At 33.0% G+C, this 16816-nt stretch overlaps 2 protein-coding genes across 2 annotated transcripts; both read right to left on the bottom strand.

The window, feature by feature from the left end:
- Positions 1 to 3369: 3369 nt before the first annotated feature.
- On the bottom strand, positions 3370 to 6016 carry LOC112287653 (actin). Its single transcript, XM_024530883.3, has 3 exons — positions 5890 to 6016; positions 5141 to 5217; positions 3370 to 4928 (listed from the first exon to the last, which is right to left on the bottom strand). Exons 2-3 carry the CDS (start codon positions 5201 to 5203, stop codon positions 3855 to 3857), a joined length of 1137 nt encoding a protein of 378 aa, XP_024386651.1. The 5' UTR covers positions 5204 to 5217; positions 5890 to 6016; the 3' UTR covers positions 3370 to 3854.
- A 1106-nt stretch (positions 6017 to 7122) lies between these two features.
- LOC112287654 (anthranilate synthase beta subunit 1, chloroplastic) lies at positions 7123 to 9572 on the bottom strand. The gene is made up of 2 exons (XM_024530885.3): positions 8573 to 9572; positions 7123 to 7908 (listed from the first exon to the last, which is right to left on the bottom strand). The coding sequence occupies exons 1-2, from the start codon at positions 9226 to 9228 to the stop codon at positions 7647 to 7649; spliced, it is 918 nt and encodes a 305-aa protein (XP_024386653.1). The 5' UTR covers positions 9229 to 9572; the 3' UTR covers positions 7123 to 7646.
- Positions 9573 to 16816: the final 7244 nt, after the last annotated feature.

Here is a 16816-nt window from a genome sequence, read left to right as displayed (position 1 = left end):
TTAATTTTACTTATCAATAAAAACACTATAAATTATTTTATTGTTATTTATTTTAAAAATAAATTCCAAAGTTTAATAAATTTAAGAAAAAATAATAAATCTTAAATTAGAAATTAAAAATAAATTTGAATAATAGCTTCATAAAAGTATTAATAATTTTTTATTTATTTTTAAAATATTTTTTGGTTTTTTATTGTATTTTGTTTTTGAATAAAAATATTTTGATTTAAATATACATATATATATATATATATATATATACAAGCTACATGGACAAAAAATATGAGCCTTATAGTTATAGTGCAGAGAGAGTCTTGTGGCCTTTTGTAGTCACATACTTGTCAATTAGTAGAGTCTTTCAAAACAACATTCATTACAAATCCCCAGCATGCATCAACTCATTTGTTAATAAAAAATAGATTATGTTCATTGGAAATAACTATCAACACCAATACTAACATATATATTTTTTTGTTTAAATGTATGTATGTATATATATATATATATATATATAGATATATATTTCATTTTAGCATTAATTTTGAAAGTTATAAATGTTTGTTTAATAAATAACAACAATATTTCGTACATAGTAGTTGATTAATTAATTTATATTAATTGTTTACATATATTTATGTGATTAAGAGAATAAATATATGTGCTTATTAATTATGTTCAAGGTATATAATTTTATACAAATAGAATTTGTTTCATCTAATTTTAATATTATAATGCAATTTTATATTGTAATATTAATATTATTAAAGACCTAAAATAATTGTGTTAAAAATTTATATTAAAATCTGATGTAATTGATATTTTTGATACAAAACTAAGTAAGAATTACGATTTTTGTTAATGAGATTACATTACTTATAGATGATGTGAAACAAATAATAATAATAATAATAATAAGATTCTATGGCTATGATAATATTTATTGAAGTAATAAAGTGTATTTTTTACTGACATCCAAATTAGAAATGTATATGCATGTAAAATATGTGTATACATTTATTATTATTTTTTTAAATATAAGAATTTATGAATTTAATTTTTAGAATATACAACTGATTTTATAAAAATATAAGTTCAGAAAAAATAATTCAATTTCAATGTATAAAAGAAGAATTTTATTTTCCATGACATTTGATTACAATGCAAAGATATAACTTTACATTAAATATATAAATATAATAATTCTCTATCAGAAAATTGTACTATAGATAATAAATTTATTTAAGTAAATAAAATTAAAAATAAATAAGTAAAAATATATAGAAATAAGTTGGATAGATTTAAAAAATTAAAATTATATATATATATATATATATATATATATATAGACAGAGAGAGAGAGAGAGAGAGAGAGAGAGAGAGAGGGAGATTTTTTATTAAATTAAGAGGTGGTCTTGGAGGTGCCATGTAGCTATAGAAACTCCTTTTACAAAATTATTTTATATAATTTTCCATTGAACAAGATTTAAGTAATAAAAATTATAACTAAGATAAATGGAAAGCATTGAACAATGACAAAGAATTGTTTTATAATATTATGATATTTTATTAGATTTGAAATCTATAATTGAAAATATAGTAAAAGAAAGTAAAATAGAATATTATAAATTTATAGTTTGTTAGCAATTTCTTTCATATATAAAGAATCACATTTATTTTTATTTATTTTTAATTGTGTTCTTTTATCTAAAATATGAATGATCTTGTAACTTATTTGTTAGATATTTATATTTCATCTAGTTTCTTATAGATTAATAAATTTAGATTAATTGTGGTGGCCTTGCACCTAAAAATGTGATTTAAAGTTTATTTAGAATGCTTATAATGTTAGATATGAAGTTTCTTATTTCTATTAAAGAAGATGTTAGTATTATTATCATATAATTTTATGACTTAAAATAATATTTTAAGCTTCTAATGCATACTTTTAAAGGTATTAAAATAAGATGTAATAGTAATAATAAAAAAATTATTCAATAATCTATACACTATATCTATCTATCTATCTATATATATATATATATATATATGGTGCAGATAATACTACTATAGTTTTTATTACTACCGCCACAACTTGCCATCCATGGCATACCAATATATTTTTATTAATGCCACCACAAGCTGCTCTATACTTAGGTTGCACACCATAATGCACTTTATAGAACACTTAAATATGCATCCATGAAGAATGTATACTTTATCTATTGTCGTGTGCATTAGCAATGTTCCATACAATACATTGTTGTATGCAATTTAGAGTAGCTTGTGTTGGTAGTAACAAAAATTATAGTAATACTAACAAGATTCTATATATGTAAATAATGTTTTTCTTTAAAACTTTTGTTATATCAATTGCCTATGCCTAAGATGGTGTTGAAAAGAAACACCATTAGAGTACATCAAAAACTTGGACAAAGTTTGTTTTTAGAATATTAGACTTTATTTTATTCATTACACTTTAAAGAGTTATATTTATATTTACATTTTTTGTGCAAATTATACCTTACAAGAATTTGGAAAAAGGGATAAATAGGTGATTCTGTTTGAACTGATTATTTTATGAATGTTTGTTTGGAGTCTAATTCCGAAAAAATCCGAAAGAAATTTTGTATGGTATTTACAAGTGTAGTAAGTTTGTGGCCACCTGAAGTTCCCCATCATTTAATTCCTTCATCAACATGATCAATCCATTAAACACAGACTTGGTGAGAGCCAAATGTTTTAACAGGCTATCCTTAGATTGTTTGGCCATGAAGAGGCCATGGACCAAAACAAACACCATGTCTCCGTGCTCAGCTAAGTAGTAGTTTGATTTCGTTCTGCTTGAGAGAACGGAAGCGTGGAAGTAGTTGGTCCAAAGAAGTTGGGGTTGATTTCGGTTCCTCTGATGAAGCTTTGCTCACTAGCGAGGATATCAAGGCTGTTTACTTGTATTCCATGGTTCCCAAACTGGAGGCTGAAGTTGTAGAGAAGCTAGTCTCAGAATCATTCTTAAATTCGTCTATTCAACACTTCGTTGGTATGGGAATTCATTATCAGGCGTTTGGTGATGAACTAAGCTGACAAAGCTTGGAGCAATGTTCACGACTACAACGGCATAGATCATCTCTGTCGTTGTCATGGGCAGAGTCAACAGAAACAACCATCTGACATGATTCAATGATTGTAAGACCAGGTAGGAAGATGGGTTGATAGTGTAATTTGAACATCAACTAACACTCACCATCCACCAACCAGCAGATTGAAAAAAAATTGGTTTCAAGCGACACATGACGAACAAAAGACACAGTTTTTCTACGATAACTACATGGTGAAGAAGACAGAATGCATCCGAGGATAACTACTAGCCAATGCAACAAAACCACTAAAAGAAAATGTGATTGCCTTTTCTTGTCACAAATATACAAATATTACAGGTCAGGCTGAAGTGTTGGGACACAACCAGCAGTGCAATATGGTCTACAAGCATAACCGAGTCCAACATTCTACCCGGCCCTTCACAGATGAATATTAACGCCATACTTGCGCCATGGCGGATGCTACATCCACAAAAACATTGGCTGTGCGAGAATCTAATGTGGACAAGCTACAGAGCATGAATCTCACTGCTGCTGCGAACTTTGAGAAGGCGGGATCAACTTCAAGGAAATGCCTACAGTAGTATCATCCAGTCCAGCAATCTCTAGAAAAATGCTGCAGTTAACATACCATCAGTCTCTTCCAACTAATTAGCTACGATAAAAAGATTTTTTTTTTTAAAGTAACCAGTCTGAGAGTAGCAGACTGCGAGAGGTATAATTGTATGCTGAAGAAGGTAGACTGTGCACATGGACAATCTAGAAACACTTCCTGTGAACGATTGATGGACCAGATTCATCGTACTCGCTTTTCGCAATCCACATCTGTTGGAACGTGCTGAGGGATGCGAGAATGGACCCTCCGATCCACACACTGTACTTCCTCTCCGGGGGTGCCACCACTTTGATCTTCATGCTCGACGGTGCCAGTGCCGTGATCTCCTTGCTCATCCGATCCGCGATGCCCGGGAACATCGTCGACCCTCCCGACAGCACTATGTTCCCATACAGATCCTTCCTGATATCCACGTCGCACTTCATGATCGAGTTGTACGTCGTCTCGTGGATCCCTGCCGCTTCCATCCCGATCAGCGACGGGTTGAACAGCACCTCCGCGCACCTGAATCGCTCCGCCCCGATCGTTATCACCTGCCCATCCGGCAGCTCGTAGCTCTTCTCCAGCGACGAGCTGCTCCGAGCCGTGTCCAGCTCCTGCTCGAAGTCGATCGCCACGTACGCCAGCTTCTCCTTCATGTCCCGAACGATCTCCCTCTCCGCCGTCGTCGTGAACGAGTACCCGCGCTCCGTCAGTATCTTCATCAGTGCGTCCGTCAAGTCCCGCCCCGCCAAGTCCAACCGCAGGATCGCATGCGGCAGCGCGTACCCCTCGTAGATCGGCACTGTGTGCGTCACGCCGTCTCCGCTGTCCAGCACGATACCCGTCGTTCGCCCACTCGCGTACAGCGACAGCACTGCCTGGATCGCCACATACATCGCCGGCACGTTGAACGTCTCGAACATGATCTGGGTCATCTTCTCCCTGTTCGCCTTCGGGTTCAGCGGCGCCTCCGTCAGCAGCACCGGGTGCTCCTCCGGCGCCACGCGCAGCTCGTTGTAGAACGTGTGGTGCCAGATCTTCTCCATGTCGTCCCAGTTCGTCACCACCCCGTGCTCGATGGGGTACTTCAGGGTCAGGATGCCCCGCTTCGACTGGGCCTCGTCGCCCACATACGCGTCCTTCTGTCCCATGCCCACCATCACACCAGTGTGCCTTGGCCGTCCGACGATGCTGGGAAACACAGCGCGGGGAGCATCGTCTCCCGCGAAACCGGCCTGCATTACATGCACCATTTTTGGATCAATCTTCCACAACAACTGACGCCTAACGCGAAGGACTGCATTAAGGTAGCAAACTACAAATCTAAGAATGCAGTGTAGATTCGCTTCAGTGACTTGTGCATGTTAAATACCATTGTCAATAAATCACAATGTGAGGAAAACCGAACACTAAACCTGAAATTTCAAATGTACGCTTAAATACTGACCTTGACCATTCCGGATCCATTGTCGCACACCAAAGGCTGCACATCCTCACCCTCTCCGGCCATATTGCAAAATTACCCTGCTCAAACAAGAACATGTTAGTACAACCCTTCGTAAGTATTTCAAGCATACAGTGGAGGAGGCGAACCATGAAAGACCACTCTTCTTGACCCGTGGGCGTATGGAGGGGCAGATCGAGTAAAGGTGTGTGATCACTGATGTAGATTTATCGTATACGGTTTACAACACAGTACATTGCAAGACAGCCCTATTGAAAGCGGCTTTCCTGTTTAATCAGATAACCTACCCAGCTACATAGGTGTTATGCAATTGCATCCTACTCCTATCTCAATGTTCCGATCCCATGATGATGATTGCCGCGCAAAGGCAAGAACCAAGGCGAATGCAGACCATTGTAAAGGAACAACTATCTCACAACAGATCTCATTGCCTTAAACCTTTACACCCCAAATGAACGCCAAAATCACGATTTCAATCAGAAAAGCTACAACTCTACATTCCAAGTAGATTTCAGTGTCACATGGAGGAGATCTACCTCCGCATGAGACCGCGAAACCTGAAACCCTCACATTTAACCACAGTCGGTTGCAAGCTCTACTGTAATCACAGGATAACCGCCAAACCTAAGCTCAGATGGTCCGCCAACTTCATCCCGACCAAGTCACCAAGACACGCGCATTTCAAATGATAAAAACAACAAAAAGCAAGCAAATGTGGGGAGGGATCTAACCTTGAGATAAGCAGCAAAGAAGTGGGCTCCGCGACCGCGGTGTTGGAGCTACAGCGAGCTGGGAATCCGCTGTTGACAAGCAGGAGAGACGGCGAAGAGGAGAGAAGTGGGAAATGCGCTGCAGAGTTTGGTTGAGAGATAGAAAAGGGGGTGTGAGGCCTGGATTTGTTTGGTCTCTCGCGCTGGCTCTGCGTTGCGAGCTGGCACTTGTACCAGTGGCTCCCTTTGCATGTTACTCTGTAGATCCTTGGGAAACCCTCCTAATATTTACCCTTGTGTGTTCCATCTCTCCTCCGAGTCCCGTTAACTTCTCGTCCCGAGCGGCATTTCCTTTTTACTCTCCGGAAATTTTGAACTTCTTCTCTCACTATCACGAACGGTGCGGCGTTGCTGATCGGCTGGACATTCGATATTCGTTTTTAAAGTATTCCTGGCAATGTTAGGAGTAAAACAGGGCTTTTCTCAATTCGCACCTTTTTCTCGGCTGGTTACTTGGGTGCGTAAATAAAATGTTCGTTTCCATATTCTCTTCAAATCAATTCACACAAATGCAGAGATTGAATCAGCAATTGAGTGAGTATTACTTACATCGGTTTCCTCCTCCGCGTTGGGATAGACTTTCGGGGGATTAGCTGGCGTGGAGTTTCCGTGAGCGTGGAAGTGAAGAACGTGATAAGAGCTATGACGAGCTTGAAACAAAATAGAAATACAATGTCATTACACCCCACATGCGTGCACATGCTTAAAAATAACGAGGACCTGACAGAGGCGTGACGTCTCGTGGGTATCGAAGTCTTGAAACCCACCGTGATTAGCGTTTGGTCCTGCACAGCGTTAGTTCTCTCATTTTGCGTTGCGTTGAACCCAAGAGTAACAAATAGGCCCGATTTTAGAGGTCTTAGCTCAGAAGGCTCCTCGCAGCTCCACCAAGTCACGCATGTGGTTCACAAGAATGTAGGACCCGACATTTCTGCCTACGAAGTAGAGAAGGTATCCTTTTTAGAAGCACCTATGAGAAAAGAGCAGAAAATTTCCTATGCTGATTTCAAAAAATGGAAAATGAAGACTAAAAGACCTAAACGGGTTGTCAGATTAGCAGGACAGTGTTAAATTCACAATTGACCATACACGTAAGGAACTTGAAACGTCTTAATTGTACAGGGAGTATTTCAAATGTCTTACACCAGGTACAATATACAGAAAAGGACGACGACATCTCTGTCGGTAGAAGTATACAGAGAGGAGAACAACAGATTCTTAGTTTGAAGGAAGAAATAGAAAAGAATATTGTCATCATTAGCTACTACAATAATGTAATGGTACACCTTTCCTAAGAAGTTTCTCTGCCAAATTACCCGTAATACGTAGCCATTGTTTTTGGAACTCCTCTAATAAAGACCAATTACACAATACAACAACCTTTGCGTTGCACCCTTTGGGTAGCACTTGGGTTGATCACTTTGAACAAAATCACTGAGTGTCCTCCTACTCTTCTATATACTTTTGAGGCGATTACCTGAACCCACCAGCATCTAAGATAAGTTTGGAACAGCCATTTGCAGTGGCAGGTCCATCTGGAAGCACATTCCCTTCATCACCTACATTGCCTTTCCAAGAAGTACATGGCCGCTACCTCTAGGCCTGGCTGAGTGTATACTCAGAAAGAAATACATTGTACACCGAAGAATCTAAAGAAGGAAACCTTACTGTCCCTGGCAATCTTCCATTACAAAAACAATTACAGTGATGCTCCCTACTCAATCAGTCTCCAAAACTTTTGCTTCTGCCTCTAGTGCTTCTTTCCAATCCAGAATCTTCAGAAAATTGCTCACAATCTGCATTCCATTTTGCGTACGGATGCTCTCAGGATGAAATTGTACTCCTTGAATGTGCTTGTATACACGGTGACGGACAGCCATCACAAGCCCGTCCTCAGTCCATGCTGTAGCCTGAAGTTGGTCTGCTGGAAACGTCGCTTCCTCTATGACTAGGCTGTGATAGCGGCACGCAGTGAAAGGACTGCGAGAAACGAGAAAATGACAATGAACAGGCTATTTGAATAAACACACCCAAATCGGCAACTCTTAGAAGAAGTACACGGCATACGTAGGGCAAGAGGCAAGGGCCTACGTTGCTTACTAGAAACATAGTTACTAGACTGACAGGTGAAAGAAGAGTCCCCGTCAGAACCACGAGACATGTGTCGGAATAATATGCGAAAATCTATGAAGACGTTCAAATTCCGAGCACAGCCACGCCGTAAAAACGCACGACCAATGAGAAATAGTCACTAAACATTGTCCATCAATCCATCCATCCATCTAAGTAAAGATCAGAAGATAGCTCATTCTATAGCATGTTTCGATAACAGATAATTAAAATACGAACCGTGTCTAAACCCTACAAATTTATGTCTTTAGTGTGTGCAAGTTGTGGGTGTCATTGTTCTTGTTGAATAAGAGGGAAAGCAAGGAAGAAACAGAGAATACATTAATATTTGACATGATTCGAGGATATATGAGCAGGAGCATAGCTTTGACTCAAATGAAACATAAAAACCAGTGATAATTAAACCGAACCTCGAAGGTAAAAGGGAGGTGCATGATCTCTGATTCTCTCGCAGAACGTGAATCCTTTTAAAGACAGTGAAGCATAAAACAACACGCAGAGTAAGAGGAGGCACCTGGGAAGACCATCGAGCACACCAGGCTCGCCTCCCTCGTCATAGAAAACAGGGGACGTTTTGCCATGCATCACTCCATTTGGTGCACGAACGATCTTCCCCCCAAACGCCTCCCCCATACATTGAAGTCCCATACAAACACCAAACAAAGGAATAGTAGGACCCAGCTTCCGAACTATCTCCAGAGAAATTCCTGAGTCCTGCGGCGTCCCAGGCCCCGGGGAAATCAGAATCCCACGCGGCTTCTTCTTTCTTATCTCCTCGACAGTAATTTCGTCATTCCTGTAAACCTCGATTTTGCATCCCAAGTCTCCCAAGTACTGACACAGATTGTACGTAAAGCTATCATAGTTATCAATCACAACAACGCTCCCCTTCTCCTTATCATTCCTTTCCAATACCCGCTCTTTCACACCAACCGCCGCCTGAACGCGCAATGCAAACTGCCCGTGACTCCTCCTCGTCATTAACCCACATTGACGCAACCCCAGCCCTCGAAAAGAAGATAAATCAGGAGCTCTTGCAATGCCTGTAGGTGCAATCGACGCGCACCGCGGCCCTTCGTGCGACACATTCCGACCCTCCTCCACGCCATGGCTCCCAATTCTCGACACCTTCCCGGCGACTAGGCTACTTGCGAGGTGAACGCTAGTCATTACAATCTCAGAAACGCAGCGACGACACGACCATGCGAAACTGGCTGCAGATTAGCAGCTCGCAGCGACACGAGCAAAGCAAACCCAAAACGATGTCGCCGTCGCCGCGCGGTTTTTCCTTTTCCCTTCGCAATTGCCATTGCAGTTTTCTCGAACCCGCCGCTGTAAACGGTTTTCATTCGTTATCAGGATGACTTTGAGGGTTATGAATGAAATTTGACGGGTGATGAAATTCTCAGGGTGCATGGGAACATGGAAATTTCACAGTAGTTTGATTGTCACGTGGTTTTTTAAACTTTGAATCATAGGAGTTTAGATAAAAATCAATAAATGAATTTTTTATTTTAGGTTATGTAAATTTACTATTTTGACTGCTGGAATGACTAACAATAGAAAGTTCTATGATTTTTTAAAGTTGTCAAAATATATTAATAAGATTTATCCCTACAATTTGTTTTGAAAGTTTGTTTATTGATATAAAATCGAGTATTTATTAATAATTAAAAAAACAACCAGAAATATTTAATTTGCATTATAAAAGAGACAACTACCACAACACAAATTCTTTGACATTATGTAAATTCATGCATTGTTTGAATATGGATACTTATTTTTAGAATATTTTTATATTTAATAAAATTTTCATATATGTTAAAAAGAATCTTACATTAAATGGAATTTTATATTACATTAAATATATTTAATTAACATAAATATTAGCTATTATTAAAATATACCAATTATTTGTATAATTTTTTAAATTTATATACATACATCCAAATTTTATATTAATAAAAATTTACTTAATTATCATATTGATGTGTTTGTTCAAATAATCTTTAATGAGTTAATAGTATTTATAATTTCTTCTATAGAAAATTAACATAATATGTATAATGGACATATATATTTATCTAAATAAGAAGTGTTAGATAGAAGGTAAATATAGGTAGATTTGATATTATCTTGTAGCAAAGCTTCTTAAAAGTTCTATAGACATATATTTGACTTTATATGCATGTTTATAGTTGATTGATAGGTTAAAAACTTTGCCAACAAATTAGCCATGTGCAGCATGTGTGGATGATTTGTAGTATAAGTTAACAATAATGTACATATATAAGAAACTTGTCTTGTAAGTTAAGATATATGTCTTGCAAATTGGACATTTGTTAGAGGTCCTATAGAATATTACCACGTTGCTCCTAATTGGATAGTATATATGGATGTAAGAATGAAGCTTTTTTCACTCTTGTCAATGCATTTTTAGTCCTTAGTTTTGTTTCAAGACTTTGTAGTCTTCTTGTCTTTGGCAAAAGCCATTCTAGTTCAATATATATTACCATCTTTAAGTGATTTTTTAATCTTTTTGAGTGATATAAGAATATATTGAAATTTTAAATTTTTGAAATTTATGTTCTTAATAATTTGACAAGAATGGTAACTTATTGTCCTTGTTTTGTATTAGAAGTAAGTGGATTATGCCACTCCTATTGTTGTATTTTGAAGGTTGTGGAATACCTACCTTTAATTTCACTTAAAAATTTTAAACATTCATTGTTTTTTTAAAAAAAGAGTAGACTATTTTTCTTAGTGAAAACTTTCATTTGATATTAGAGGTTGCAGATTACCCTCTTTTAATTGGACTTTTAGATTTTTTTGAATTTTCTATGAACGAAAAAATTATAGATGCTATTCTTGGGAGAAAAAACAATAGATTTGTAACTATTGAAGATCTTTACAAGTTTGTCAACATTCTTAGAATAAAAATCTCATGAATTTCTAACATCAACCATGAAGGTAGTATTTTTATGCTTATAGAAGAAATTAATAATAAAGTTTAAAGTCTATGCCAAAAAGTTGTGCAATTGAGAAAAATAAGTAAATCAAGCTCACAACTAAATCCAAAAAGTCTTATTATTCCAAGTATGAGAGAGGCAAGGATAAATATGCTTGAGAAGCTCAATGGAATAAGATCAAAATTTCAAGGATTTCTACAATGAATCAAGCTTTATCTAAAATTGCATCTTTCTCAATATTTTGATAGATTTACTCAAGTTGGATTTATAGATACACTTCTTTGAGAGAATTTTCTTTCTTGGTTTGTACTTTTGATGAAAAAATATTGATATCTTCTCTATGATCTAAATTTATTCTTAGAAGTATTTATTGCTACTTTTAGAGAAAGTGATTAAAAAAAGATAGAAGAGACCAAACTTGTGTTTTTACAATAAAGATCATATTCAGCTATCATATATACTATAGAATTCTAAAATCTCACTTAAAATGTAGATTGAAATGACAAAGTCTTTATTAATCAATTTTGATATGGATTAAAAGATAACATCAAAGATTTATTATTGACAATGCCAAAAGTAAGCTTATTAAATCAATTTGTTGTTCAAGCCATTGTATATGACAATCAAATCTTTGAAAGGTGCCAAAAACAAAGATTTGGTAGAAGAGGTACAAATCAAGCCATGGCAATAGCCTCTAAGTTTATAAAAGCTTATTTATCAAGATCAAAACTTATATAGATTGATACAATTTTAGGATAAATATGGCCAGAGATGTATAACTTTTAAATAAATTGTACTTCTTGTAACCTTGTTTTTTCCATATTTTAGTCTAGGATCCTACTAGTTGAGTAGAAATCCATAAGTCTAATATAATAAAATCCTTGTTGGTAAATTTAAGAACTTTCATGCATGTAGCCAAAGAAGGATAAATTTTTGTAGTATATGCTGTACTTATTTTTGGTAGAAAAAAGACTTCAAGTAGCATTCTATGCCAATACTAGTATTAACAATATATTTTTGAAAGAAAAAAAATATGTAGATATTTTTCTAGAGTATTATTTCTATAAATGTTCCATAAATCTTTAAGATAAAGTTCAAACAATGTTATAATTTGTTACAAAATGAAATAGTTGCACTCAAGAAATATATTGATGAAAATTTGGCTAAAAACTTCATATACTATTTTAAATCTCTAATATGAGCTCCTATCTTATTTATGAAGAAAAAAAATAAATCTTTGTGAATATATATAGACATTTGAGGACTCAATAAGATGACTATTAAGAATAAGTATCTTTTATCTTTGATTTTAAGATTTTTTTATCTATTAAATCAAATAAAAATTTATATAAAAATATATCTACAAGGAACATACAATCCAATATGTATTTAAAAAATAAATGAAAGATTGTCTTTGAATTAGATATAGGCATTTCAAATGTAATGTAATGCCTTTTGGATTCATAAATGCACTAATTATATTTCAACATCTAATGAATGATTTCTTTCATGAGTTTCTTATTGATTTTATTATCTATTATCTAAATAATATTTTAATCTATTCTATGAATATAGATAAATATGAACTTTATGTTCATTGTATGTTATAAAAACTTAGAGATGTAGGATTATATGCTAAGATAAAAAAGTTTATATTTGACATAATTCAAGTTGACTTTTTAGAATACATCATTTTATAAGATGGCCTTATAATAGATCTTAAGAAGGTCTAAACTATCATAGATTAGAAGATTTTAAAATAATTAAAAATGTATAATATATATATATATATATATATATATATATATTTTGATTTATAAATACTACTAGATTTTCATTAAGAACTTTTGTTAAGTTATGGCTCTTCTTATACATTTGATATATAAAGAAAAATTTGAATAGAAAAAAGAAGCTAAACCATCTTTTAAAGCCTTAAAGATATTATTTATTTTTATACCAATCTTGTATCATATTGACTTTTTTAAGGTATTCTTTATAGAAATAGATATATCAGACTTTGTTATAGGTGTGATATTATCACAAATGGAAGTAGATAATAAGCTCCATCCAATAGCTTTCTATTCTAAAAAATTTTAATACCTAGGATTAACTACAAGATTCAAAACAAAGAGCTTTTTATAATTGTAGATTCATTTCAAGAATAGTATCATTATTTAAAAGATGCTTCTAATCCAAACCCTATTTTATCGATCAGAAGAACCTTAAGTATTTTATATCAATATATGTTTTGAATCATTGCCAAGTCTATTAGAACATGTCTTTATCAAGATTTGATTTTTAGATGACTTATTGATCCAAAAAATAACAAGGTTTGTTAGACATCATTTCTAGATGTTTTTATCTTATATCCAAAGAAAGGAGATGAAATTTTTTATCAATAAAGAACAATTCTCTTAAAACCACAACATTTTTATCTTTGAGCAATAAAATCAACATTAATTTTTGATTCAACCTTTCTCAAGCTAGGTCAATCTAATATGTCATGTGATCTTCTTGTTCATGATATTAAAAATAATTCTTTTAAGTCTCATGAAATTTTTAGGTTCAAATTCAAGAATAATCTATTTTATTTTGAGAAATGATTATATATTTTGGAAAACAAAGCATGATTATGTATTTTTTAAGGTCATCATAAATTTTTAATAATTAGATATTTTAAATATAACAAGACTTTGAAGCTAATATTAAGATATTTTTAGTAGCTTCAAATATCGTAGGTAGTTAAAGACTTTGTATGATCATGTAACAGTTGTTTAAGATCAAAAACTCCTCATCATCAATCTTATGGATATTTTTAGCTATTACACATTTTTGAAGAACCATGGTCTTTTATTTCTATGGATTTTATCATATATCTTTTAGTCTCATATTTTTGTGATTTTATATTTGTAATAATAGATCATTTTGTGAAAATAGCACATTTTGTATCATATACAAAATCTATCATTAGTAAAGAAATAACTAAGGTTTTTTTTTGAAAACATCTATTGCTATTATAGATTATTTAAGAATATTATATTGGATAAAGAGACTCAATTTATATAAAGTTTTTGAAAAATCTTTTTCAAGATTTTAAAGGTGGATACAAAACTATTTTTTGCTTTTCAACCTCAACTTGATGGACATACAAAGTGCATAAATCAAGTTTTGGAGTAATATTTGAGATATACTATCAACTATCAATAAGAAGATTGGACAACTTTTTTACTATTGATAAAATTTATATATAATATTATAATACAATCTTCTATATAAAAATATCTTTTTTTACTAATTATGGTTATCTTCTATAATTTGATACTTTTAATTTTTGAAAAGTTGATAATCCTATGGCAAAAGATTTGGCAAATTGTTTATTTGAGTTACATAGAATAATGAAGGCACAATTAAAAAAAATTAAAAATGACAAAAGACCACTGTGGATGTCAATCTTAAGGAACAATCTCAATCCCACATTGGCAATAAAGTATGATTATTTTGTTATAATATTAAGACTAACTACCCTTATAAAAAGTTGAATTACTATAAGCTTAGACCATTTCTTGTTTATAAATAAATCAATCCATTTGCTTATAGATTACATGTATTGGAGTCTATGAAGATTCATCTTATATTGTATATGTGTCTTTTTGAGCCATATAAGACAATAAATATTTCAAGAAGAAGAAAAATGCCACTTCTTCCTATATAAGTAGATAATAATCAAGAGTTCAAAGTGGAAGGACTTTTAGATTTAAAGTGGTACCAAAATAAGTTAAAATATCTTATTTATTAGCACAAATATGATATTAGTCTAGACACATGATAGTTAGCTAAGAAACTTGTAAATATAGCAAAAAAAATTGATGCTTTTCATTGATGACATCAATTAAAATCATGATGAAAAATAGAAAAAATTTATTATAAAAGAAATAAAATCTAGAAAATATTATATTTTATTTTTTTATTCTTATTTGTAATGTATTTATAATGCTAAAGAGATGAATAATCAATAAGTAGCAGATTCAACTTAAGAACTATCGTTTGCTTAGTTATTGGACAAAACATTGTGATTGTTATAACTTTTAAGATGACATAATAGAGATGAAGATCTTCAAGAATAGCATGTTCTTCTTTGAATAGATGGAAAGATATAATGCATTTGGCATCATGACCTTAGAAGAGACTTTTGATGTTTGGTGATTTTATTAAAAGTATGAACAACTCTTGCCAATGTTTTAAATATTTTATTTGAGGGGAGATACAAAGGTCTCAACAATGATGAAATAATAGGGTGGTCTTTTTGCCTTGATATGAGATACTATTAATGGCTAAAAAGACCTATCAACCACCTTCAAACGGAACAAAGATTAGAATATGTGGCAAACACAATTTGTCACATTTTGGACTTCCCCGATATATGATGACCGCTCATTGTGGAACTTATTTGTAGAAAAGAAGGAAAGAAAGAAGAAGAGAAGAGGGCCGGGAGGTAGGAAGATAAATAATGTCACAAACATATAAATTTACTTAGATAAGAAGTGCTAAATAGAAAGTAAATATATGTAGATTTGATATTATCTTGTGATAAAGCTTTTTAGAAGCTGTATAAACATGTATTTGACTATATACATGTTTATAGTTGATTGATAGGTCAAAAATTTAGCCAACAAGTTAGCTATGTATAGCACTTGTGGATAACTTGTATTACAAGTTAATGATATGGCACACATATAAGAAACTTGTCTTACAAGTTAAAAGATGTGTTTTGCAAATTAAACACTTATTACAACTCCTATAGGATGTCACTATGTTGCTCCTAGTTAGATAGTATATATAGAGGCAAAATTGAAGCCTCCACTATTCTTGTCAATACCATTTTAGTCCTTAGTTTTGTTTCAATTTTTTTTAGTTTTTTTGTCTTTAGCAATAGCCATTCTAATTCAATATATTATCATCTTTGAGTGACTTTTTTAGTCTTTTTGAGAGACATAAGAGTGTATTGAGATTTTCTTTATTTGAATTTCATATCCTTGATAATATATTTCTTAGTGATTATTTGTATGTGTATTATTTCTCTTTTCATTATTTCATTAGAACATTTAAAATGTGTCCCATATAAAAATAATAAAATAATTTATGTACAAATAATAAAACTTACAAAAAAAAATATTAAAAATTATATATAAAATAATATACAAACTTAATAAAAAAATCTTATAATTTTTATTTTTAGCATTCAATCAAATATGATATCTAAACTTTTGAATGTATTATTAATTTGACTATGCATGATATTTACATTTATAACAATAACATTATTTTGAACCAATACATTGGTTTATATAAAATAAAACTAAAAACGCCTCCAAATTAGACATGTTTTCCAAATTGAATTTAATAGATGAATATATGTTAACTTAGAATGAAAATGTTCCTTATGATACCTTTCAGTAATATACATGTTTCAAATCTTGAAACCCTTAACAAAAAATTTAATTCCAAAATACATTAATTGATTCCATATTCAGCAATCAGAAACAGATATAGTTTTTTGTGATTGCCAATGAATGGCAGGATCCAAGACTTCTAGATTCTATTGATGACCTGCCAAATAAACTAGTAATTTCATTATGATGCTAAACAACTTTGGCAGTTCAGCCAGTAGTACTAACCAGTAATACGAACTGGTAATCCTACTGGAACTGGATTCACTCCAGCCTACTCCAACAGCTCCTTCGAAATCATCTGGCACTTGGGACCTAAGAAAATCACCCAGCAACTCCTTG

Source organism: Physcomitrium patens, chromosome 10 (assembly GCF_059467195.1).
Source record: "Physcomitrium patens ecotype Gransden chromosome 10, ASM5946719v1, whole genome shotgun sequence".
Taxonomy (NCBI): domain Eukaryota; kingdom Viridiplantae; phylum Streptophyta; class Bryopsida; order Funariales; family Funariaceae; genus Physcomitrium; species Physcomitrium patens.
Note: the sequence above shows the minus strand (reverse complement) of the source record. Positions and strands in the feature narration are given on the sequence as shown.